Source organism: Thermobia domestica, chromosome 3 (assembly GCF_964235325.1).
Source record: "Thermobia domestica chromosome 3, izTheDome1.hap1.1, whole genome shotgun sequence".
In the NCBI taxonomy this organism is placed as follows: Eukaryota; Metazoa; Arthropoda; class Insecta; order Zygentoma; family Lepismatidae; genus Thermobia; species Thermobia domestica.
This window is the reverse complement of record NC_137456.1, coordinates 217,433,420-217,459,769: the sequence shown is the minus strand read 5'-3', so window position 1 is coordinate 217,459,769 and position 26,350 is coordinate 217,433,420. Positions and strand designations below refer to the sequence as shown.

General features: G+C 35.2%; 1 protein-coding gene across 4 annotated transcripts in view; it reads right to left on the bottom strand.

The window, feature by feature from the left end:
* LOC145680967 (uncharacterized) overlaps positions 1 to 20,513 on the bottom strand; it is a 750,879-nt gene extending 730,366 nt beyond the window's left edge. For all 4 annotated transcript variants that reach the window (XM_081752183.1, XM_081752182.1, XM_081752184.1 and 1 more), the window contains exon 1: positions 19,852 to 20,513. In XM_081752183.1, the coding sequence (XP_081608309.1) occupies positions 19,852 to 20,471 (620 nt within the window). In that variant the 5' untranslated portion in view covers positions 20,472 to 20,513. The remainder of the gene's footprint in view (positions 1 to 19,851) is intronic.
* Between the last annotated feature and the right edge of the window lie 5,837 nt (positions 20,514 to 26,350).

The window sequence follows — 26,350 nt, the reverse complement described above, 5'->3', positions numbered from 1 at the left end:
TACTTCGGAACGTTCAATTTTTATTCTTCACTAATTGCAAATGGCGTTTACATTCAAAATAAGAGGAATTTTGGTGGCATTTGTTCGGATATTCTTCTCTTTGGAAATGAAGACAAGAAGAAAAGCAATACCCAAAGACAAAAAGTATTATCAGTACTAAACATTACCAATAATAATTGCTACGAAAAACTAAATACGACCTCTTTTTCCATCTCTCATGAGCTGTATGTATTATTAACAAAATTTTTTAAAAATGTCCTTGCCGAGGATTCGAACTTGCGTACTTTGCATTTGTAAGCCAGCACCTTAACTACTACACCAAGATCATGGCATGGTGAACGTTTAGTTTTCGGCGTATTTTTGTATTTGTGTTTTTTGTTCCCACTTCGACAATTTTTACTCTTTTTTTCTAAGTTTAACAGTTGTTTCTGGCTTTCTCTTTCGGTGTCGTCCTTTATTTACACTATGCACTATTCGTATTCACAGCTTGTGCTCCTCTGCAATGTCTAATTCAGATTAAACTTTTCTTTTTGCCCCTCAGTAAATATTTGATTGATTTAATTCTCATACTCCCCACGGATGGAGCGCAGGAATGCCAGACTCGAAAAATAGATGTACATTTACTTTCCTGACAGATAATACATTGCATATGATATAGAAACGATGTTAATGCCAAAAAATGAGAATGGTGAGAGGAAACATGAAGTCGCCATGCTTTGTAGCAGACATACATCTTCACACTGTATGAGTAAATCTTTGGATGATCCCTGCAAATTTGGGTGATAAAAATGGAAATCGATCGTTTTCTTTTAAAACAATGGATGACTTCATTGAACATGTTTTAATGGCGCGTCTAGGGTTTCAGCGCACAGTGATTTTAGCGCATAATTCTGGACGGTTTGATTGTATCTTTTGCTTAAGAAATCTAATTGAGAAGCAACATATTATTCCTGATGTTCTGGTACAGGGTCAAAAAATATTTTGTATGAATATTGCAAATATTTTTCCGTGACCCTTATTTTTTCCTTGGATGCAAACTAAGTAAACTTCCGAAAACGTTATGTCTATCAGAAAATTTGAAGGAGATTTCCCATATTAATTTAACAATTTAGAGAATCAAATATATATAGCTCCGGTTCCCGCCCTTGAATATTTTGATCCTGACTCCCGAAACACGGAAGAGAGACAACTAATCGCCTAGCACCAAGAACGTGCCGCAAGTGGCGAGGAGTATGATCTCCAAAAGGAAATATTGGCTTACTGTGAAAACGGCGTTAGAATTCTTAGAGAAGGTATCATCAAATTTAATAACATCATACAAGAGAAGATGAACGGTCTCCGATGTTTTATTGCTTGTTCCACGGTTGTAGGGTTAAGTATGAAAACGTATCGTACCCTGTACTTACCGGAGAATACCATTGCTGTAATTCCACCAAAGGGATTTCAACATAATGAACGACAAAGTGCAAAAAGCACTCTTGTGGTTAAAATATGTTGAACATCAACTTGGTAGAAATATCCGATTCTGTGGTACTGGTCCGGACGTACCCTTTGCTAAATATAGGGTTGACGGATATGATCCAAGTACGAATACAGCGTATCAATTTTATGGTTGCAATTTCCACCGGTGTGTTTCATGTATTCCTAATAAATGCGATGAAATTATTCACGGTTCTCAGGATCCTTGAGATACGTATGCAAGACGGTACGAACAAAACATGAGACGTCAAGAATACATTAAAACGTTTGGTGTAAAGTTACCCGAGATCTGGGAAAGTACTTGGGACAATAAGGTGAAGACTGATAAAGATTTACAAAAGTTCATTAAAGAACATTGTACTCATCTAACGGATCCGATTTTTCCATGAATAGCATATCAATGTGGACGTACTGAAGTCTTCAGATCATACGTTAATTGCAAGGATGATGAGATAATTCGTTATTTCGATATTACATCTCTATATCCTTTTGTAATGGCACGTAGACCAATGACGATGGGAATGCCTAAGATTCATAGACGGCCGGATTTTCCACAACTGGAAAATACTCATCGGCTAGTGAAATGTACCATCATGCCTCCCAAAAATTTGTTTTTTCCTATTTCCCATATGTGGCAGGTGGACGCTTACTTTTACTTTTTGGACTGTGTCGGGCATGTATGGAAGAAGAGGGAATGATGTAGGGGAATGTACACATGATGGAATGGATCGCAAGTACATTTTGTACTCCAGACCTACACCTTCCTCTTAAAAAAGGTTATAAGATTATCGATATTTATGAAATTTGGGAGTTCGAACTCATGGATCCAGAAAAAGGGAATTCAGGTGGTCTGTTCGGGAATTACGTGAACTCCTTTCTTTAAATACAGCAGGAAGCCTCAGGTTTTACTGCTTCTTGCAAAAGTGAAGAAGACAAAAAGAAATACATCGATGAATATTATGCCCATGAAGGCATTAAATTAAATTATGAGGAAGAACCCGGGATTGCGCACTACAGCGAAATTATACCTTAATTCGTTGTATTGGAAATGGGGTCAGCGCCCGGACAGGATGAAGTGTACAATCCTCAACAACTCAGAATATTTTCTTAGGTACCTTTCATTTGCAAGATATGAAGTTCATTCCCTGATTTCAGTCGGTGATAGGCATTTACTAATGAACTACACGAACTTGGAAAATGATAACACCCGTTAGGATTTTCCAATGTCGTCTTGGTCGCATTTATTACTTCGTGGGCCAGACTTAAACTTTATGGCCTCCTGACTGCTGTAGAACCTGAATGTGTACTTTACTGTGATACGGATAGTATTATGTTTTTGCAAATGAAAGATGAGGAACCCATTTTACAGTTGGGTAATAATCTTGGGGATTTAACAGATGAAAGATGAAGGGTGGGAATTTATAACTCTGATTGCCCTTGGCCCAAAAAATTATTGTATGAGGCTTAGAAATGCCTCAGGGGAATTTCGGAACATTTACAAAATTCCGGGGATAACACTGAATCATAGAACCTCTGAAAAAATTAATTTTGAGAGCTTCTATGCGTTAGTGAGAGAAGAAATTAAATCTTTAGTATTAGAAAATCCTACAAGTATTACCCGGAAACGTGGGTTCCAAATCTTTTCAAGACCTGAAACCAAAACACACCGTAAGGTTAACAAAAAACGTAAACGTATTGATGACGAAGACGATATTCTTTTACATGACGTACAAAAGACTAGGACCATATCATACGGTTACCAAGAGACCTAACGTTTGACCGACGAATGTCAAATGCATATCTTTGACGGATCGCTTAATATTGAAGCTCGTTGTTAAATAATTGCTATGCAAACTCGTCGTTAAAATTCATATTGAAGCTCAGAACAGCTTTGCTGTCATGATATTAATATTCTAGTAATTTATATATTCTAGTCATTTTAATATTCTAGTCATTTCAAGCTTTAATATTTATTCTTAATTTATTGGATCGTATGCATAGCATACGCGTTAAATGTGTGAGTGTGTGTGTGAATGTATAAAAAGGTGAGCTTTCTATTCCATGCATACATTTGATAACGTGATGTTAAGTTTAATCATCCCTCTACCATTTTAATTGCTTGTCCTTCAAGGGCTGGTAAAACTTGTTTTGTAAATCTTTTACTTAATGAACGTGATCATGTTTACTACATTTCGTGAAATTGTATGGTGTTATGGTGCAGTAATGCCACACTTAGATTTCCATGCAAATATTCGTTTCAAAGCGGGAATTCCAGATATGAATACTTTTTTCATTGAAAAAATTCATTATTAATATTAGATGATTTAATGTCTGAAACCAATGGTGATGCTGCAAATTTATTTACAAAATATGCATATCATAAAAATTTAACTGTAATATTTATAGTACAAAATGTATTTCCAAAAGGAAAATATGCACGTGATATTAGTTTAAATGCACATTATATTATAGTATTTAAAAATCCCCGTGATAAACTACAAATTCAATATTTAGCTAGAGAAATCATGTCACGACAAAGTAAACACATCGTTGATGTATTTGACGAAGTAACATGTTCGCCTCATACTTATTATTTAACACAGAAAACAAATGACGCATTACGAATACGTACAACCATATTTCCCGATGAGACAATGTACGTGTACATAAACGTAAAAGACGAGAAAATCATAGTTTATGTGTAATTGGTGTCAAGATGTTGAAGGTGAAACAACACTTTAGCACACTCCGTGCTCTGTGTCTGAAAAACGCTTCAGGTGATTTAATACGAACCATTTCACAAGTTGCTAAAAATACAATAAAAGGGAACATTCCTTTAAATTCTCGTCAGAAGCATACGTAGACATAAAAAGATCTTGCGAATTCTTAATCAACAAGGTACAGCATTAAACGAGAAAAGGAAGAGATTACTTCGAAAAGGTGGTGCGTTCTTACCCATGTTACAGGGTCCAATTCTAGGAGCTGTAGCAAGTAGTATTTTTGGAAGATAAAAAATCATGTGAGGCTTACGTAAAATGATTTTAGTTCCTGAGAATGCAATGCATCAATTTCAATCAAATGCTAAGTCTATAGATACACATCAATCGCGATTAGATGAAGTGAGTAGTATTTTGCAACGTCGTGATCTTAGTGTTGAAGAAAAATGGAAAATGTATCAGCAAGCATTACATCAATACTTACAATATTCATCTACACAAAAACCTGTTACATTACCTATTGTTGAAAAAGAAGATCAAGGATCATCATCATCTGAAGAAACAAAGAAATTGTATTTTACCTGTTGTATTGGACATTTTACAATCAGTACCGAAAACACATCGAAGGAAAACAGATCTATTAATGAAACAATTAATAAATTCAAATAAAATAGATTGGGATCAATCAGGAACAGTAAAGATACATGGAAAACAAATTCCAGGTTCAAATATTATAGATTTAGTGAATGATGTTCGTATGCGAAAATATTCAAGACAGCCAGTAGGAATTTAAGAGTTTAAAATTTTGTTAGAAGAACTTAATGTTCCTAAAGAATTTATTTCTACTTCTGTGAGTACACCTAAAGTTGATAGTAGTAAAATTCACAACAGATTTTTTAAAAGGTTGGAAAGAATATAAAATGTAATAAAAAATGACAGTTATCAAAAATATATTATGATTATTCAAATCCTGCTTCTTTATCTAGTATTAAAACATTGCACCGTAAAACTAAATTATAATAAAAGAAAATAAAAGAATGGTTAGCAACACAAGATGTGTATACATTGCATGCACCAGCACAAAACGTTTTCCAGCGAAAGAAATATTACGTTAGTAAACCGAATGAAACATTACAAATGGATTTAGCAGATATGCAAAATATTGCAAAGTATAATAATTATAAATATATTTTATGTTGTATTGATATTTTCTCAGAGTATGCGTATTACATTCCATTAAAACCAAAAAAGAGTTCTGAAATGGTTAAAGCAATCACAAAAATTTTTAAACAGTTAAAATTACCCGTGTTTCACGTACAGATTTAGGTGGAGAGTTTTATAATAAACATGTAAAACGTTTATTTCAAGAAAATGAAATTAATCATTATAGTGTGCATTCGGAAATTAAGTGTGCATTAGCAGAACGTTTTATAAGAACATTAAAAGATTGTATCGATACTTTACATGAAAATACTTATCGTTATATAGATGTTCTCGATAAAATTATACATAACTATAATCATTCCTATCACAGAAGTATTAAAATGGCACCCGCAGAAATAAATGATTCAAACATTAATTAAGTATGGAATACATTATATGGAACATCAACCAGGAAAAAGAAATTAACGTGTAAATTCCATCCGGGTGATTATGTACCTGTCAGTAAATATAAACCGAAGTTAGAGAAAGGATATTTACCAAAATTGTCACAAGAAATATTTGTTGTAGATCGATGTATTAAATCAAATCCAGTAGCTTATAAATTAAAAGATTGGAATGGTGATGAAATTAAGGGAATATTTTATGCACAAGAATTACAAAAAGTAATAATTAATTCAAATACAAATTATTTAATTGAAAAAGTACTTAAACGAAAAAGGGGTGGATTTATGTGAAGTGGTTAGGATATCCGTCAAGTATGAATTCATGGATTAAAGCGAAATCTGTTCAGTCTTCAAAATGAATTCAACATTTAAACATGACTTTTACGTTACTCTTCCTTCAAATGCAAGTAGTAAACTTTTTGGTAATACAACAGCATCGTATAGAGTAAAACTTGCACAACCTATTGATTTAAGGGATGGTGAATGGGGTGTTGCATTAACACAAATTAATATTTCGTGGAGTTTTTATAATGTAGGTGAAAACGAAAAAATTACCACAAATACTGTAATTGATGGTAAACATGAACGTCACGAAATTAATACCATACCAGGAAATTATTCTTCTGTAAAAAGTATTTTAGATATGATACCTGAAAATGTACATATGACAAGACACCATAAAAATAAAAATCAAGTATTCATAGCACATATTTTAAAATCATCCGATCAATCTATGATTCGTATAACAAAAGGATTGCTACACATTTTAGGTTTTATTAATGAATATTCAACATGTTTTTATTAATGAACATTTCTCTCCTGTTGTATATTTAAAACCAAACACAAGAAAGAATACTGCCACGTGGAAAATTCCCGTGCAATTTAGATTATAATATTCCAAAAGAAGTAAATGTTTGTGTTGTAAAACAAGACGTTGGAACTACTTCGAAAAGTTAATGTTTATGATGAAGAGCATGAACACATCAAATGTTTTCTATTTCACACACAACACTATGTTAAAGTGGAGAAAAAGTATTTTGACACGATAGAAGTAAATTTAAAAGATGAACACGGGCAAAAACTACCATTTTAATTTGGAACTTCAAACACTACACTTTAAGCAAAAATGATTTCTGATAGTATTGATGATAGTTTTTACATTACACTCGTTTCAAATGCTGGTACTGATGTATATCCAAAAATACTCCCATCACATTTTATTAATCAATTAAATAATACTATTCGCTTATCTGAATCTGATGTGTTGGTTTAAGTGAAATACACATTCCGCTAACATGTCATAATATTATCGATGGTGAAAATGTTTGGTTTACATTAAAAGATGGCGAACCTCAGAAAAGTAAAATTACACCGGGATATTATCCAACTGCGTAACATTTAATCGAAGAATTAAATAAAATTTCCTAATTCATAAAATTTAATGTCTCAAATACAGTTATCGTAGATTGTGATCAACGTGTTAAATCACTTACATTGTCACCAAATTGTCTTTACAATGAGGATTTCCCGAAAATAAAGATGTTGTTTTACATAAACGTGGGTTTAAACAATCGTACGTTGATATTGGTTATCCACATCAAATTTTTATGTATAGTGATATTGTCCAATATCAATATTTAGGTGATACCAAAGCACCATTATTACGTATTGCAACAATTTGCAATGTGAAATACGGAAAAGTGCAAGCAATTACATTTCAAGATATTCATTATTTACCAGTTTCAAAATTTTGTTTTAACAATATCGAATTACTACTACAGGACCATGCAGGGCAAAATTTGCCATTTCGTTCCGGGACATTGACGGTAACACTTCATTTTAAACGCGCTGCTCCTAAATAAAAAAAATGAAATCTAGACGAATATGTTATCAACGTGGTCGTGGAATAAATTATTTTTCAGGACCAGTTTATCAACGTGGACACGGTATCGGGAGTTTCTTTAAGGGTTTAGCACGTATTGCATTACCGTTTCATAAACAAGGTGCAAAAGCATTAGGTCGGCAAGCATTACAAACAGGTATACAAGTTGCAGGCGATGTATTAGAAAATCGTCCAATAAAAGAATCCGTTCGCGCACGTGTAAAAGAGGCTGGTGAAACATTAAGGACAAAAGCTGTTAATAAAGTTGGTCAGTTACTATCTGGTAGCGGTAAGAGACGGCCACGAAAACGTAAAGTTCCTGTAATACGAATTGGACCAACAAACGTAAACGTCCTCGTACTGTTAAACGTAAAACAAAAAGAAGGAAGACTAAAGATATATTTTCATAATGGCTTTACTTAATTCAAATAGCCATGAGTGTTGTACTTCAGAATTTGACTTATTTTCCGTTCCAATGAAACAAACTGCTATTGAAGCAACTTCTCATGTGGAATATCGTCCTATTTCTACACTAACTTCAGAAGGACCTATTGAATTTGTTATTCCTGGTGAAACAGGTGAATTTATTCATCCTGCTTATCTTTATCTTTATGTACGTTGTAAAATTACAAAATCAAATGGTAATAATTTAAATGCAAACGATGTAGTTGCACCAGTAACTAAATTTTTACATACATTATTTAGTCAAGTTGACATTTCATTAAATGATAAATTAACTAGTTCATCATCTGGATCTTATCCTTATCGCTCATATATTGAAAGCTTCTTAAATTATTCCATCGATGCTTCGCAAACACATCTTACATCTTTATGGTACAAAGAAACCGCAAAACAATACATTAGATGAAACAAATACAGGATTTAATAAACATGCTGCTTCTGTTAAGAATAGTGCACCATTTGAAATGTACGTACGTATTCATGTTGATATTGGAAGTTTAGGTCGTGTGCTTCCAAACAAAGTTGGTCTTCGCATTAAATTACACCGAACATAAGATGTTTTGTTTAATGCACGCTCCAAATACATCTTCTAAAATAGTGCTTCAAGAAGTTACGATGTATGCACGACGTGTTGACACATGTGCACATGTTGGTACGGAAATAAATTCAGGTATCGTGCATAAAACGGCCAAATTACCTCTTACAAGAGTTGAAGCTCGATCATATACAATACCTCAACAAGTAAATTCATACAATTTTGATAATTTGTTCCTTGGTATTTTGTACCTAAAGCAATCGTTATTGGATTTGTCTCTAACGCAGCCTTTAATGGGAAATCAGAAATTAATCCTTTAGAATTCCAGAACTTTAACGTTAACAAGTTGAAACTACAAGTTGGTTCAAAATAATTTCCTAATAACCCCCTCGCCCCTGATTTTTCAAATAAATTATACGTTCTAAGTTACCAGACTTCAACGGTACAAGAATATTTTATAAAGATGATGGTCATACTGTTACCTATGATGAATATCCACATGGGTACACTATTTATGTATTTATTCTATTCCCTACTGCTACACTGGATGATACCACATGGGATGTGCGCGATACTCCCGTTAATTTAAAAGTATCATTCAAAGAATCATTAAGACAACCAATCACTTGTATTGTGTATGCCAAATTTGACTCACTCATACAAATAAAGATAGAAATGTATATAGGGATAATTCATTTTACATTTAAATCAGTTGAGTAGCATGAGGGTTGTTGTTCACTTCTTCGCTTACCGTGGGGGAGACGAAGATGAACTTATTGTTAGAGTTAGCAATAGCTAATCCAGATATACCATCCATACAAAGCTGGATATTTAAACCTCCGTGCGCTACTACTGAACTGTGTGAAACAATAATAGAGGAAAACAAATGCTTGTGTGATAATTTTTATGGAATCCAATGGCATGAAGGAGATGTCGAATACTCTTACCTTAAAGAAATTCTTCGCAAATATTGTACAAATATTTCATCTGTTGACACTTTCGGCAAAACACTTTAGTCAGAACTTTCTGCAGGAAATTTTTCAACGTGATATTATTAATCTCGAGGATTTGGACTGTCCACGGTACACATCTCTAGGATTTTGTGTCAAAGTGTGCACATTATAATCATCGCTTTGGACATTACAAGTGCAGTGTGCACGAAGCCTTATTATACAGTGAATATGTAAATGTGTATGACTATGTTTTGTTTGTGAACAATACCAGTGATAAATATGTTCCTACTCCGTTAAAGAAATAAATCATGTATACAGATGAAATTTTAAAAGTGCTTCTCAGTGATAAAAAAACTGGTTCATATGTGAATGGAATTTATTCCATTGATACAATTCCACAAACAGTGCAAACTCCTGTTGGACTAATCATTAATCTTGATACATCAGATTCCACAGGAAGTCATTCGATTGGACTATACATAAACAAAAATCATAAAGGATTTTATTTCGATAGTTTACGAATGCCTGTGCCAAAAGAAATTCATTTATTCTTATGTAAAAATATTAAAGTTTATTATGTAAATAGTCAAGCATACAAACACGAAGAATCCGTGTTGTGTGGATATTTTGTATTATTTTTCATGTATCATATAGTACGCAATAATTCATTTGAAAAAACTAAGTTTATTTCATAAGTCAAAATTAAAAAAGAACGATAAATTTGTATATAACCACGTAAATAAATTTTTAAAAAGAAAACAAAATATTTATCTGAAGCAAGTTTATTGTTTGTATATATTATGTACATAAATATATAAATCAAAAAAGATTTTTTAAAATAAAAGTTTCAAATTTTACTTCATGTTTTTCATTTCACAAACATGAAAATAGAAAAGTTACATCATTGAAAACGTAATAGCTAATGCTGTTGATCGTTGAAACTACCACCAAAAATTAAGTTGTGCATTTCGATATGCACAACCTGATTTTTTCTCAAGTTGTATATTTTATTCATGAAAAGAACAATATTCATTCATAACATTTGCACATAATTCATTTAATAGTGGACATTGCTTTGATTCAAGATCAATAACATTAACAAAAATAGTTTCTTAATCCAAATGGATTTCTCTGCACCTTTACAATAAAACGTTGCATCTTGCAAACATAATTGATATACAAGGTTACGTGTATGTGATACAGTATATCCGTTTTTATTATTCCAAGTTAGTCCATGTAAGTTTGATGTTAACCAATCACCTTGTTGCTGACATCCTAAAGATAATTGATTGTATTTAATCGGAGATTTTACTAAACAATGAAACTTTACTGTATCACCACATGCAATTAAACAAAATTCACGAATAATAAATTCATTATTTGAAATCTTAAAACCTTGTATGTCGATAATAACACATGATGAAATTTCATGTTTACGATTCAACAAAAACGGAATTATTTGTCCTACAAATTCCATGTTATTTAAACATTCTCGCGATTTTCGTATAAAGTTTATACTTGAGATTTCACTATGATGTTCTCCAAACACTTCAAATAAATCAATAAGAGTTATTTCGTTGGATAAATGCTGTACAGCGAAAGTTCCAGTATCATGAAGAAGCAAACACCGGTGTTGAAGATTCAACGTGCATTGTTCACAGCAAATAATATTTAAACGTAAGTATACATTTATAGTTTTTAAAACACAGAGTTAACTAATATTATTGTCACTACAAGATACACAAATATAATCACCACCACCACTGATATGAGAATACGTATTTTTCAAACACTGTCACTTCAGTTTCCACACAGTATTTTCGCTATTTACATACACACAATCACTTTGCAAAGCCTTTCCTTTTATCTTTGCTTTCAAAAATTTTAACTAACTCACTGAAAAAATTAGGGTCCTTTTCTTCATTTAAATCAAAAAAGGTTTCATAAAAGAGTTCTTACGTAAATATGCCAATAATGTGCGTTCTTGCATATACATAAAATAAGTCCTCCACTTCGATGTCCAGCAGAGATTTCAAGGCCCGATCTTCTAGTTCCTCTGGACTCAAAAACAAAGTCATGTCCCATTCGATTAGAAAGTGCTTTTGCTTATCCACCACAAATTAATATTCTATCAGTGTCCCAATTCAGAATTGCATCAATTACACAATCACGATCCACTTTTTGACTGGAACATGAAGTTTAAACTCCAAAACCTTGAACTTGATCGGCTTAACAGCGATGGTGATGCAGGTGGCGTTGGCGACACCGTTGGAGATGGTGTCTCTGGTTCCTCCAATTCGCCTTCTTCATCCGATGATGAATAAATTTCATCATCCGAAGATGATATGTAGACTACTTCAATGGAGTCCGACCTGTTGTCGGTCTTTAACTTCTTTGTTCCCGCAAAAGGCGATGATAACGTCTCCTCGTCATCAAGTTCGCTAAAAACTAACTTTCGTACAAGAGACATAGCGTAATACATAAAACACTCTCCTGAAACTCTGTATTTAAGCGTTTACGTCACAACAAAATGGCGTCCTAACAACAAGTTCAAACAAGTCTCCATATCACGTGATCATTAAAAGAAAAATCTTGGATTTTTTTCTCATGCGTACGTGACTATTCAAGATTAAGAGATATTCCTGAATACAATAGAAAAATTCTAATGCACGCCTGTGTCCTTCCTCTCCCCAAACAATATAAGCTTTTTATAGAAATTCCAAAAACATCTATTGTTTAAGTATATGGTCAAGGTTGACGCAATTCCAGAATACAATAGAAAAATTTTAATGCACACCTGTGTTCTACCTCTCCCCCAGACAATATAAGCTTTTCTTAGAAAATTCCAAAAACATCTATTGTTCAAGTATATGGTCAAAGTTAACGCAATTCGTGAATACAATAGAAAAAATGTTAACGCACACCTGTGTTCTAGTAGAATACAGTAGAACACTGTAGAACTGTAGAACACAGTAGAATAGTGTTCTAGTAGAACACTGTTCTACCTCTCCCCCAAACAAGATAAGCGTTTCTTAGAAATTCCAAAAACATCTATTGTTCAAGTATATGGTCAAGGTTAACGCAATTCCTGTTAACATACAAAATAATATAAACAAACAATCGAAAAAATATAATACAATAAAATAAAAAATCTATTGTATACAAATATTGTCAAGGTTAATGACATTCCTCTTAACAATAGACCTATTGTCAAACCTACCCTAATTTGCATACGCGTTTAACGAGAATCATCTACTGACGTCTACTGCTATTTGAATACATAACACTTTGTACAAGGTTGCTAACATTGTCAACCTAATAAGCTCAAATGTTGATTAGTTTCATTCTTTATGTTAGCATAAATATATTTGCACAGGCATAATTCCACTTGATTGTACTAATCTTGTAATATTGAACATTTTCATTTACTTTCCCATAGTGAAATATTGTAGACTCGACACGTGAAAACACCCTGTATATCAGAAACGAAGCATCAGACCCATGTCTATAGGAACATTTTCACTTATTTGGATGTTTTCAATCACCTTGTCGGTTTTAGCCATGCAATAATGATACATCCTTTATATACAGTATATATATATATATATATATATATATATATATATATATATATATATATATATATATATAATTTGTAATTCCATGATTTATCATACCCAGCAAAAAAATTATACACAAATTGTGAGTGATGAAATACGGCATAAAAGATACCTCAAATTAGCATGGTTGCTTGTGGGCAACGTATCATTTCATTTATTGTAAACAATAAATTCATTTTCACTCGAAATTCTACATTTAGTACCTAAAATATGCAATCACCCAAATTTGAAATTTTTAACAAAGCTCGTTCACGTTTTGCAATTAAAGGGATTATATACGCGCCGTAGTTGATTCAAGATACAGGAGTTCTGTATTTTGATTTTAAAAAATAAGTAATGTAGATAATTTAGTGAATACAATGATATAATGCCCTGCGAGTATTCAAGTACATAGTCCTGTTTTGCCAATCAATTTGACTATAAACAAGCTACTGTTTAGAGCGAACAGAAAAGACTTTATTTATGGGACCTAGAGTATTTAACGCTTTAGGTGAATGGTTAGCGTTGTGATTTGCCAAATTCCTGGTCCGGGTTCCATTCTCGGCCCCGGTCCCTTTACACTTTTTAAAATGTTTTATTTACTCCATGTGCTTCAGTTGAATGCTGCTAAACAAAGATAATCTTCAGTGGAGAAATTCAATGATTATGTAAGGCTGAAAATAAAGGAAGAAAAATGAAGAAAACGAGTTACAGAGTTAATCCTGTTAATGTTTCTACAGTGCGTCCTACTAGCTATCGAATCCGAAAAAAAAAGTTATATTTCCGAACAAATATACAAAGGAAAACTAAATTCACAATACAGGTACCTTGTTTCACGCTGAGTATGTGACCGTCACAGCAGGTGCTGAAAGTGTCCTTCCTGCCTGGACGTCAAGACATGTTTGTTCACGGCGTTCCATATTGTGAAAAGTCCGATGTAGAGTTTCCGGTGTGTTCTCATGAATCGTATTCTCAATGTAGATTTGCAACTTTTGCAGTGATCGTGGGTTGTTTCTGTAGACACAACCTTTAAGAAAACCCCATAAGAAATCAGGTGGTGCCAAATCCAGGGATCTTGGCGGCCACAATCCTTTGAAGATTATCCTGTCACCAAAAAAGGACTCAATTTCTGCCATGGCCACGTGGGAAGTATGGCATGTTGCTCCGTCTTGTTGGAATAACCGCGACGCAGTTCTTGATCGTCCAGCTGATTCACAAATACACTGAAGATGTGTAAGTAAACTTGTGTGTTTACAGTATCTTCAAAGAAGATGGGTCCAATGATACGACGTCGGGAAATTGCACACCAAACTCCCACCTTCAAGGGATGAACTGGAATCTCATGGTACATATGCGGATTTTCGGCGGCCCACACCAGAGTATTCTGCGAGTTCCCATAACCGGAGAGATGGAACCAAGCTTCATCTGTGAACCAAGTATAGTCTAGGATTTCTGGATTGTCATGCAAAAAAGCTTACAACCAACGACAATACATCACGCGCTTTTCCTAATCTGTAGCCTTCAACTTCTGGACGACTGTAACGCGATATGGAAACAGCTTGGCTCTTTTGGCAGCTCCTTCCACACGTTGACTTTGACATCCCTACCTCTTGTGATAATCGACGCAGGCTCTCCTTAGGGGACTGCAAAAGATGTTGATGCACATTATGTACTGTCTCCTCGGACATTGATGCAACGCTACCACACCTATTTGGAATCCGCAATATTACGACTGTTTACCAATCTAAAATGGGACAATTTAAACTGAAGAATTTCAGATCCAACACAGCGGGCGGCTTTCTGAGGGGTCAAACGTACCAAAGAAATAGCAATTATACCTCTTACCTTTATCTCAATTGATATCAATTCAACTGATAACGTAACAGAAACTATTTCATTAACACTTAATAATTTAAGCATAGAACAGACATTACGGTTAAAAAGTAGAAATGTAAGCTCACACATACAATTGTATAAATTTATTTTCATTAACTTTAAATAGAAATCCAACAATAATAATATTGAGTTTAATTAACGAATATAAATCCTAGATTCAACAAGCAACTTGAAATTTCTTTTTAAAAAGTTCAATAAGTTAAATATTTTCCCATCCCAATGCTTCTGATTAATTAAGTTCAACAACTATAAACACAATAATCAAGTAATTGCAAATTGCCCTTTCACAAATTTAATTTATCAACCAATATAACCAGAAGCAACCAAAAGTCAGCAATCAATGGTTACCCAAGTTTACTTTAGAATCAAGATTCTATGCAACATTACTCAGTAAATTAAGTAAGAAGTAATTTTTTATTTTAATCACGTTTAGTAAATTCAACGTCAGAGAAGCTTCAAAAATATCAATATTGATTCTTTAATCTTTAACTATTATGATTAAAATACTAGTTTTAAGTCAATTATTCAATTCAACGAATAACGAGATCAAAATTCTAACCATTCAATATCAATGCACAAAATAGGGACGTTAAATAGCCATTCAATTTCAATGCAAAAAATAGGGACGTTAAATAGCAATTCAATATCAATGTACAAAATAGGGACGCTAAATAGCCATTCAATATCAATGTACAAAATAGGGACGCTAAATAGCCATTCAATATCAATGTACAAAATAGGGACGCTAAATAGCCATTCAATATCAATGCGTTAAATATGCTGAAACTTCATTCAAAGGAGAAAACCGCTGAACAACTCGGACTGCAAATTATGTCAAACTGAGAATTCAAACAGACGACCACACAAACGTGAATTGGACAAGGACAAAGGGATATTCTACGGGTTTTACTACTTTACACTTACCGTAATCAGCTCCCAATGGTTTCCCTTTCTCTGGCTTCAAATGTAACATTCAACTAAAGGGTACTTCGAAAAGACAGTCTTCCATGAACGAAGACTAACAACATCTCAGCAGCAAAGAAAGTTTCGTCCTTTTATACAGCTCACACAGATTACGATAATAACAACTCCGATATCGCCCTTGAATTCCTCCTCTATCAAATCAACGCTTCTCAGCTCGACTCGGCAGCAACCTAAGTCCAGACAGTGACAACGAACGTTCACGGTTGAATCAATCACAGGTTCCGTTTGACACACTAACTATCTCTTTCCCATTCTGGCTTGCAACTGAAGCTAAACGAAACGACCTCCAGTCACAAGGCAGAAGCGCACGGATACTCCATTGAGTGCTGACGTCATACATACAATCGTTCTTTCTTTCTTTGTCTTACGCTCTGAACAAATTACAAACAGCATTCAATTTTATTCTTTTTAAACATTTAAATATTCATTATTTCAATTCTCCTCTTTTCTTTTCTAAAAAAAGAACAAAAAAATTACACAATTATTTAGAAGAAGAAAATTAACATCATTATTTAAAGGTCTTTCTTAACAAAACAAAGAACTATTTCTTCCTCTTTATGTTTTTACATTTCACCCCCGTTCATGGGCGTTGGCAGGGTTTCCAGGAAATCTGCTTGAATACAACCATTTCTTCTCCAAACTTCGTCCACAATTAATTTCACCTCTTGTGGCTACCAAGACACGCCACAACATCCATGGATGCGCGCCTCCATGTCCCGTAAGCAACGTTCCTGTTGTTACGAATTTGTTCACCAAATGATGTATTGATGATTTCGATGATCCTTTACGGCATCCAAATTCACGGCCAAATTCACGTTGAACGATCTGATACGAATCCCGATATCCAATATTTTTTAGTATGAGCACGCGTTCCTGTACGGTGTACAGAACCATCCTCGCGATGCAGCTACTCGAGTCACACTAAAGCACGCGCACCACGCCAAGCAGCACTTCCCCTGGCGCCACCTATCATCTTTGTTCTGACGTGTGCGCTTCTGTTCAACCCTTTCTCGTGTTTAGCATGAAACAAAAGTACGTGTAATGTGAATTTCATTTTCTTATGTACATTTGTTCGGAAATTATGTTTTTTTTCGGGTCCGAAAGCTAGTGGGGCGCACTGTATATTTGATTTTATCCATTAATTTCGTGCACTTTTAAATTGTTGTTAATTGACAATATATTCTCCCCTTTTCTACTTGTGTCTCAATGTGTAACTTTTCACAAATATTATACAACTTAGAAACCTTCAGTTATATTTGCAACCTAAAGACGGATAAGTTCTCCAACTCATTTGTGAGTTATCGAATTTTGCATTTCTAATATATACAAATAAAATAATGAGTACCAATATTTAGCATTTTCAAAAGTCATTTAACGAATAATGAAATGGGACCAGTTCTTTCGTATTATGTATCAATCAGTGACGCCGGAACCAAGGAGCTCAGGCCCTGTTAGACCCCCAAAATTTTCATTGGAGGCTGGGGTCTTACCCCGAACGATCGATCTATATTTCGATTTGCAGGTAGGACTATTGTCAATAGTTTCAAAATTCAGCGCAAGACTGTGTTTACTTAAAAATAATAACCTACTACATACACTGCATAATCTATCCGTATATTATTTGATACGCATATATGTATAGTCATTTGAAGTAAGTTAACTTGTTTATAATCCCTCATTTGAGTTAACTATAAGATTATTTAAATCCCCTTAATGTTATCTCTCGTCGGCGCCTCTGGTGTTTGTATTTTTTTTCTGGTATTGTGCTGTTTACTGTGAGTACAAGTGTCCAAAGACTCCCTTTTGTCATTTCGTCAGCCAGCATTTCTCCTCACTCCTGAACAAAAACACTCTTTAAAATTTGTTCTTTTAACAGGTGGGGCATACTTCATGCTGCTGTTCTAGCTACTATACCTGGCGTAATTAATCTTGGAGCGGGCGTTAGTTGGGTTGCCTACCTCGCGGACTTCGTACATCAAGAATTTCTGTGGCCCAATGTACACAGGGAAAAAAATATGTCGTTTCAGGACCTCCCTCCTACAAGCAACAGCGCTCTTGAGCATTTGAAAAGAGCATTTTTTCCACACCCATATGTAAATACACTGTTTGGATGAACACTGGGTACATTTAGACACTTCAAGGTATGGATTTGAACAGAGCAATGGAGTTATTATATGCCCACAAAACGCTTCAATGTTTTCCCACTGGATTTAATTTAACCATGTAATTCCCTAAAATGTGCAACGTGTGCCTGTTTGTGTCGGAAGTCAGAAATCGAGTGCTGCTTGTTCTGTAAGTGCAGAAGTGTTGCAAAAGACGAAAATCCATATAGATTGTAAAAATCCATATACCTAAATTATTTCGAGTTAATACTATTGTAATATTTTAGCTCGAGACTAAATGAACAGCAAGGAAACTAATCAATAAATGATATTAATAATAATAATAATAATAATAATAATAATAATAATAATAATAATAATAATAATAATAATAATAATAATAATAATAATTTTTATTATATTACAAAAAGTAGTAGAGGAACAAACATATCTTACAAAGTTCGTTTACTTACATACCCGTATGAGAAGAAAATGCATAAGGAATTTTCAAGGCATTCGAGTGCTGCGCCAATTACAGCCATTGACAGGTCATAAGCCTCTGCGCTTTGCTCCATAGAAAGTGGAATATTTTCGTTATTTTAAAAGATAGAACAATGATTCTGATACCGTTCGAAAGCTCTTAATGTAAACTCTTTTGTATACTTCACAAATATTCAACATCATGGTAGCATGTTATATTATTTGATGCTGAACACAAAAAATACATTAACAAAACAGTATTTTTTGCCATTTAGGGCGCCATTATTAAACATGGTGGTCACACATAACTAATTTTAGTTAAAAATAATTTTATGTCAATTTTCCTTCATCAGGCGTAAAACGGTGTTTCAATTTCTATTTATTAACAAGTTACAAAAGTGTTAAAATTCTTACAGGTGATTTTCCATGCCCGCCACTTTGAAGCCGCCATTGTAAAAAAGTGTGGAGTTTAGGGGCAAACACCCAACTTTTTTTACTTCCTTATGGATACAAAAATATATTTCAGTAACAATTTCCTCCATACACGGACTTGCATACAGAAGTATTGTCAGCCCCAGGACTAATATAAAAATGCGTCTAACACACAACAGAATTCAGTGCCATACCATGGGCGGAGAGCAGAGCAGGGTGACGGCACAGGGCACCAAAGCAAGAAGGCGCAAAATTAGGGAGAGAAAAGGAAAGAGGGAAAAAGAAAAGAGATAGGAAGAATTACTTAAAATATTTTGTATATAACTAGCTTTGTGAACACATCAGTACAAACTAGTATGTACTTAAAATCCTCTTCCTGCGTTAGGAAGTGATCCTATAATGTTACTAATGTTAGGTAAATGCATGTGCACATATATAAAATGGAAAGAAAAAAGTAATAAAAAAGTGCTCAAACTCAAGGAAAAGGGGGGGTTTATTTTTGAAAATTTTCTTACGATTCGCGCCAACCATGGTGGCGCTTCGCGGCTAGTTTGTCTACTTCACTCATTATGTACGGGCCCGCCGTCGTATACTCTCGCCCCGGGCGCTGGTTTTCCACGCCACGAAACTGATAATATTCTCATTACTCTCAAATACATCAAACGAAATATGTTTCCTTCCAAACATAGAATTAACACGTTTTTTCTCAATAAAGTTTCTTACCTTACTATGTGGTGCTCCGAACTATAACCTCCACGTTCTTTAGTGTTCTCGGTATGCCCACTTTGGGATTTTTCACTGTGAAGTTCTTTCTTATAGGGTTTGCTTTGGCTGTCTTTATTCCTCGAAAACTCGAAATGAAAGGAACTAATTTGTATCGCTCCGTTGCTCCTGGAATTACACTCATTTTCAAGGCCAGCCATTAAACGATCTCCAGGTTTCTGTATGATAGAAGATTCATCGTTACTACTATTGCCCAAATTAACTTCACAAGCTTCTGGAGCTGCTTTTAAATGGGTTCTGGCAAGCCTTTTGCTTATTTCATCATCCTCATGTGTGGTACAACATTTTCCACATTGCATATCAGCCTTACGCCTAAGATAATCTTCACAGAAACCACTCAAATCGAAATACGGATTTCCATATATACCATCGGATACATTCTTCATTAAGCCAATATTAAGATTTTTAAAACATTGGCGACAAATCTCTCTATTTTCCATTGTTGATTTTCCTGTTAATGTCCGTAAAGAGTTTCTTCCAGATACAGGCAAATTAACTTGTACTTCTACATGTCGCATGCTTACTTTATGTTTGAATATACGATCACCTGAGCCGTTCATCCCTTCTCTTATATTTGGCGAAGATATATATAGTCCTTCACGCTTCCTGTAAAAATACAAAATTAATACAAAAAATAGTGACTAAATTTATGACAGGTTGTAATATTATTATTTATAATTTAGCTACTAACTGCATATAAAATTGATACTAAAGATAAGGTGAATAAAATACTAAACATTGTGTCCACTTGTAGAATACCATTATAAACTGAGATGGGAGCACTTAAACCAACATTTAGCTTCAACGTTGTAATTCGTTTCGAATATGCCCCTTTAATAAGAGAAATGAAAATATTACCCATTCCGTATTTAGTTAAAACTTGGAAGAGATAATTGCGATTAATTCTGTCAAAGGCCGTGGAATAATTCGTGGATAAAATTCCTACAGATTCATGAAAAGAAATAAAATATCTGCGATTTGATATGAAATTAAATCTTTGAGTTTTACATCCCACGATTATGCCGGCTAGGCTAAAGGAGACGGTGATGATGAGAAATGAATGAAATGATGGAATGAAAAGTGGGAGGAAAAGGTAGAACTACGAGGAAACTCACGCACACGGTGTTTATCCATCAAAAAGTTCACTTGGCACGAGCTGGGATCGAACTAGGGACCCCGTGCAGCAGAGGTGAACGTTCTATTACTGAGCCACCGCGGCCCCGAGATTTGACAACGTCTAATAAATAGGGTTATTGTGTCCAAGATCATATGGGTAAGAACTTTTCTTTTCAAGATATGCTTTCACTCTGACCGTGAGACAACTAGTTAATAATTTTAAGTCCGTGCACAAAAGACTTATAGGCCGAAAACTTGTAACAGTAGCTGTTAATGAATATTTGAGGACCACAACGGTAATGCTTGTTTGATTTTTTGATTTGATTTTAGTTTAGCGTCCCTTTCAGCAGCGAGGCTATATGAGACGTGGACCTACTGATTAACGTGGAATCCGAACCACATGAGCTCCCGCCGGGAATCGAACCCGGGTCTCCCACGCCAAAGACGCGTACGCTAACCGCTTAGCCACGGACGAGCTCGAACGGTAATGCTTGTATTGAGAGACTGTCGTAAAGCAAGATGTCTGCGGTATTCATTAAAAAGAACAGCGAGGAAGGGAGCTAAAATAACCATAAATATAACACAAGATTCAAATGGCACAGAATCTATGCCTGTGGATTTTCCAAGCTTGCATAATCATTTGACAGTTTGACATCGTCTATTGTGAACGGACCTGAAATACACTCTTGATCATGATCCGCTAAAACAGATGGAATATACTCTAGAATAAGAAAAAATCAGTACAATAAGTAGTAGGTGGAACATGGAATTATTTATGAGTCAAAAAATGTCATGACTTTTACACATAGATGTTCATTTTGCTCAGACCTCACTCACCCTCCCCTCACAGTGGCAGTTGGCCCTTGCCCTCACGAAGGAAATTGTCCATCGCTCTCGCGCACCTTCGCCCTCGCAGTGACAATTAGCCCTCGCGAAGTGAGTTGTCCATCACCCTCGCGCACCCTCGCCCTCACAGTGGAAGTTAGCCCTCGCAAGGATGGTTGTGCATTGCCCTCGCTCTCGTACTGGAAACTTCTCGCCCACGCGAACCCTCGCCCTGGCAGTGCCAATTGGCCCTCGACCTCGTTCACCCTCACCCTCGCGAAGGGAGTTGCCCATCGCCCTCGCCCTCATATCATTGAGGGCGAGGTTATTTGAAGGTGAGGAAGCCCTCGCGAGGATCATATCCTCAATTTTCCAGCCTATTTGCTGAATTGTTTTCCTTAACATACATCCTAAACAAAGAAAACTACACGTATCATCGTATAACTTACTCCAGATCCTAAAATGGAACAAATCATTGACTACTCCACGCTTAATATTACGATGAATATGTTCAGATGAAACTTGAATAGTTTCTTTGACATCTTTCGGTGCAAACTAGTGCTGCCCATGAGACGAGACGAGACATAAGGCTTATCATATCGTCTCGTAAATTTTATAAAAGTCTCGTCTCGTCTCAATTTTCGGAAACTTCTTTATTGTCTTAATTGTCGACGACTCACTTCTCGTCTCGTTCTGTAAATTTACGTACAAAAAATATTCCCTTATCTAGAAGTTCTCAGAATCCTTCTGCGTCACGAGAGGTGCAAGAACATTTACACCATAAGAACATCTAAGAACACTTAAATCATATTTATTATTGGAATATATTGTGATTTGAGCGCTAAAATAGTGTTTGACACCTAAGGCTTGGGTGAACTAGTGTTATTCGCAAGACTCGAAAAAATTCTAGTCTTGTCTCGTAATCCTCCAAAAATGGTTAAACAGCAAATTCAAAATAGTTGTTAAGGAAGCTTGTCCTTCTCCCCCGCGTGCCCTCGTTCTCGCGAAGGAAATTGTTCCGCGCCCTTGCGAACCCTCGCCATTGCAGAGGAAGTTGACCCTCGCCCACCCTCACAGTGACAGTTGGTCCTCGTCCTCATGTTGGAAATTTCTCCTCGCCCTCGCGCACTCTCGCCATCGCTGCCGAAACTTGTCCTCGCCCTCGCAGTGACATTTGACCCTCGCCCTCGTGTACCCTCTCTCTCTCGCGTTTGGAATTTCTCCTCGCCCTCGCTGTAGAAGCTTGTCCTCGCCCTCGCTATAGAAGCTTGTCATCGCCCTAGCGTAATTTTGGGCGAGGGAATTTGAGGGTGAGGATGCCCCCGCGTGGGTAAACATCTCTGCTATTACACCCTAGGCATCTTTACCCTTAATATTAAGGTTAATTTTTTCCGCCTCTTGTTACCGATTTCTTACACACTACATGTTTATTCTACTGGAAGACATGATTTTCATTATTATCGTGTTCCACTTCGTCCCTTTTGATAGATAATATTAACTGTTCGCATTATTTATATGGAGTCTAAACATATAAGAAATGTTAGAAATATTTGATTAAATGTTTTATTCCTGTGATGAGAGACAACTAACAGTTCATGTTTATATAATGAGAAAAATATTATCTAATTATATATTTTATATTTTATTTAGGTTTAATGTCCCACGATTATATTGTAAGGCTACAGTGTACAGTGAGGGACACTTCTGCAAAAAAATGCAGAGTATGAGAATTAAATCTTTCATATCTGTAGTTTCGTGTGGAGAAGAAAAAAACTTGTGAACCAAAGGTTTAATAACAACTCATGTTATTAATATAAACTTTGCCGAAGATTATTAATTTATATCATCATAAAAGAAATACGAGAGAATTTTTGATAGGAAGAAAATAACATACAACTTTGCAAGGCGTTCGTCGTTGGGTCTTATAGTCGCTGGTTCAATTCCCGATAAGGGTCCATTAAAATTTTACTTGAACTAGAATTTATTTGCATGAATCATCTTTAGCCTAAAGGACTTAAACGTTTAGAAAAGTATATGGTAAAAATGAAATAAATATTAAGACAGTAATAATTCTATTAATCTGTATCTATCTACATAGGATATAAATGAAAAAGACGTCGTCTATCAGAACAAAAGATGGCTTAACCGTTTGAAATTATTTTTATTAGTTAACACTTTCACCTACCTATGACTCATAAGCACCCGAAGGAGGCAGGGTGGGCCTCCCTCTGACTCCCGAAATGTATACAAACAGAAATACCAAACATAATATATAGCAACCATGAAGACAGTCCCTCTAGAACATTTTAGGGTGCCATGCGCGGACTAGCTTGTTGTCACGACACTTTTATTAAAATGCGTATCCTAACAGAGGAGAATAAAAATTTATGCCAAAAATAGAATATCTCACGTTTGTGAGATGAAACTTCACCCCGTGCCGTTAACGTCGCCAATATCTAGTGGCCCACTTGCCGGTAAATGTCGATCATCGATATAGTGACGCATTGAGATTGGCACTAGTGTGTACCTGGCGGCAGGTTTTCGTCGAGTCGAAACAGACATTTAGAGTAGGGGTGTTGCAGTTACCACCACGCAGCGGTGATTACTTCGGTCCGTCTTTCGATTCGTCGCAAAGAATCGGCGAAGGGACCGAAACGACTTATCACCAGTCATATACATGCGTTTATAATTATATATTTGTTTTCCTGACGAATGTTCCTAAAGTGAGCTCCGGGGTCAAGAGTAACCCATGCTTCTACATCACAAGGTTGCTGTTTCACTCCATTCCGGGAGAACTTTATATATAGTTTGTAAGTGCTCTCAATGTAAATGAATCATGCATATAGGCTATTTAACATATCAATTTGTAATTTATTGGCATTTCGTCGCATCTCTGCCACCGGTGGCCCACTGGTAGTATAATATTTAAAACGGAAGTGGGGCCACCGCAGATCGTTGCAGTGGGGCCACCGCAGATCGTTGCAGTGGGGCCACCGCAGATTGTTGCAGTGGGGCCATCAATTTTTGGCGAGAGATCGCTAGTTACCCATCGATGGTCCACCGACGCTTACGGCCCGGGGTAACCCTAAATAAAATTTAATTAGGAAATCACTATAGTTGCTATAAGAACTAGTTTTTGAACTTGGACTGTGTAATATTGGTCTTTTGAGGCAAACATTTCCTAAGTTCAACTTCGAGTATCTTCGGGAAACAGTAAACCAAAATGATAGGTTCGAAGCCACAATCCAACGTTCACAATCGAAAACATTCAGTAAATCTGTATTTTCCTCTTTTAAGTGTAATAAGATATGTTGATCCGTTATTAACTGTACTGTAGAAACAATTCATCATTGTAATACTTAAGGATAAAGTATTTCGAATTTATTATACATGGGAGCACATGGTAATTGCCTCAATCCAGCTATAATCAATGCCCTCAATTTCCTTCGTGCAGTTCAAATCGATTTTCCTGCAAGTTGTTACACAACGGCAATTAGTCTAGTTGTCTACGTGTCGAACTACTGAGCCAAAGAACGAGGGATCGAATCTCGGAGATGGTCATGAAAATTTTTATTACTTGCAGAATTATACATTTCACCCATAATAAAATGAGCATTCAAACAGCTTGTGTTTCCGTGGAAAAGTAAGAATTCATTTCAAGTTAAACTTGTGAGCAGTGAAGCAACACGAATTGGGCTCATGGTTGTATGAATACCTGATGATTTGAATAATTCAAACGACACGCCTTTAGTATGGAGTTAAAGAGCTTTCTCATACGTATAAAGAGATCTCACTGACCTAAAAACCATTACGAAATAGGACCTACCAGAAGCTTCAAAACCACGTCTGCGTCACTTCGATGAACGCTGTATCGAAACTTCCTATATACATTTCACTCACGTAACGTCTAGTCAGTCGATCGTACTTGGTTTGTTAGCTAACTATATTGAAGGGATATAGACGAAAAATATGCAAAATCCATTTTTCAATTTTGTCAGGAAACGAAGAAAATGTGACGCCCTTATGAATCAGAATTATTGAACTTTATTAGGGGGGTAGATTTCACTCATCAGCTGTAAGCAGTGACTGATGCTGTTAACCATTATTTTCTTTCATTTTTCATTTACACATCCTATCCTCTTTCAAATTCAGTTCCTCATGACATTCCATTTAGTTTCATATATTCTGTTCGGTTACATACACATTCCTCAATCTCTTATATGTCCAAATTAACAAAATGTTTCTCTTGCTTTCTTTCTAATAATGATCATTTAGATTTCAAGAGAGTTAATTTTAAATAAACTTCCAACCAATTTGTTAATTACTACGAGCATTGAGTTCTTCCTCATTGTGTGTTAATATATATTCTTCAGTGTTTACATTCTAATAATAAATATTTATGCCAAACTTACATATAATTGGAGTATACGAAGGTTAACTGGGTAATAAAGCAGTTCAAGCCAATATCTTACTTCAATCTGTATCGTAGATTACAATT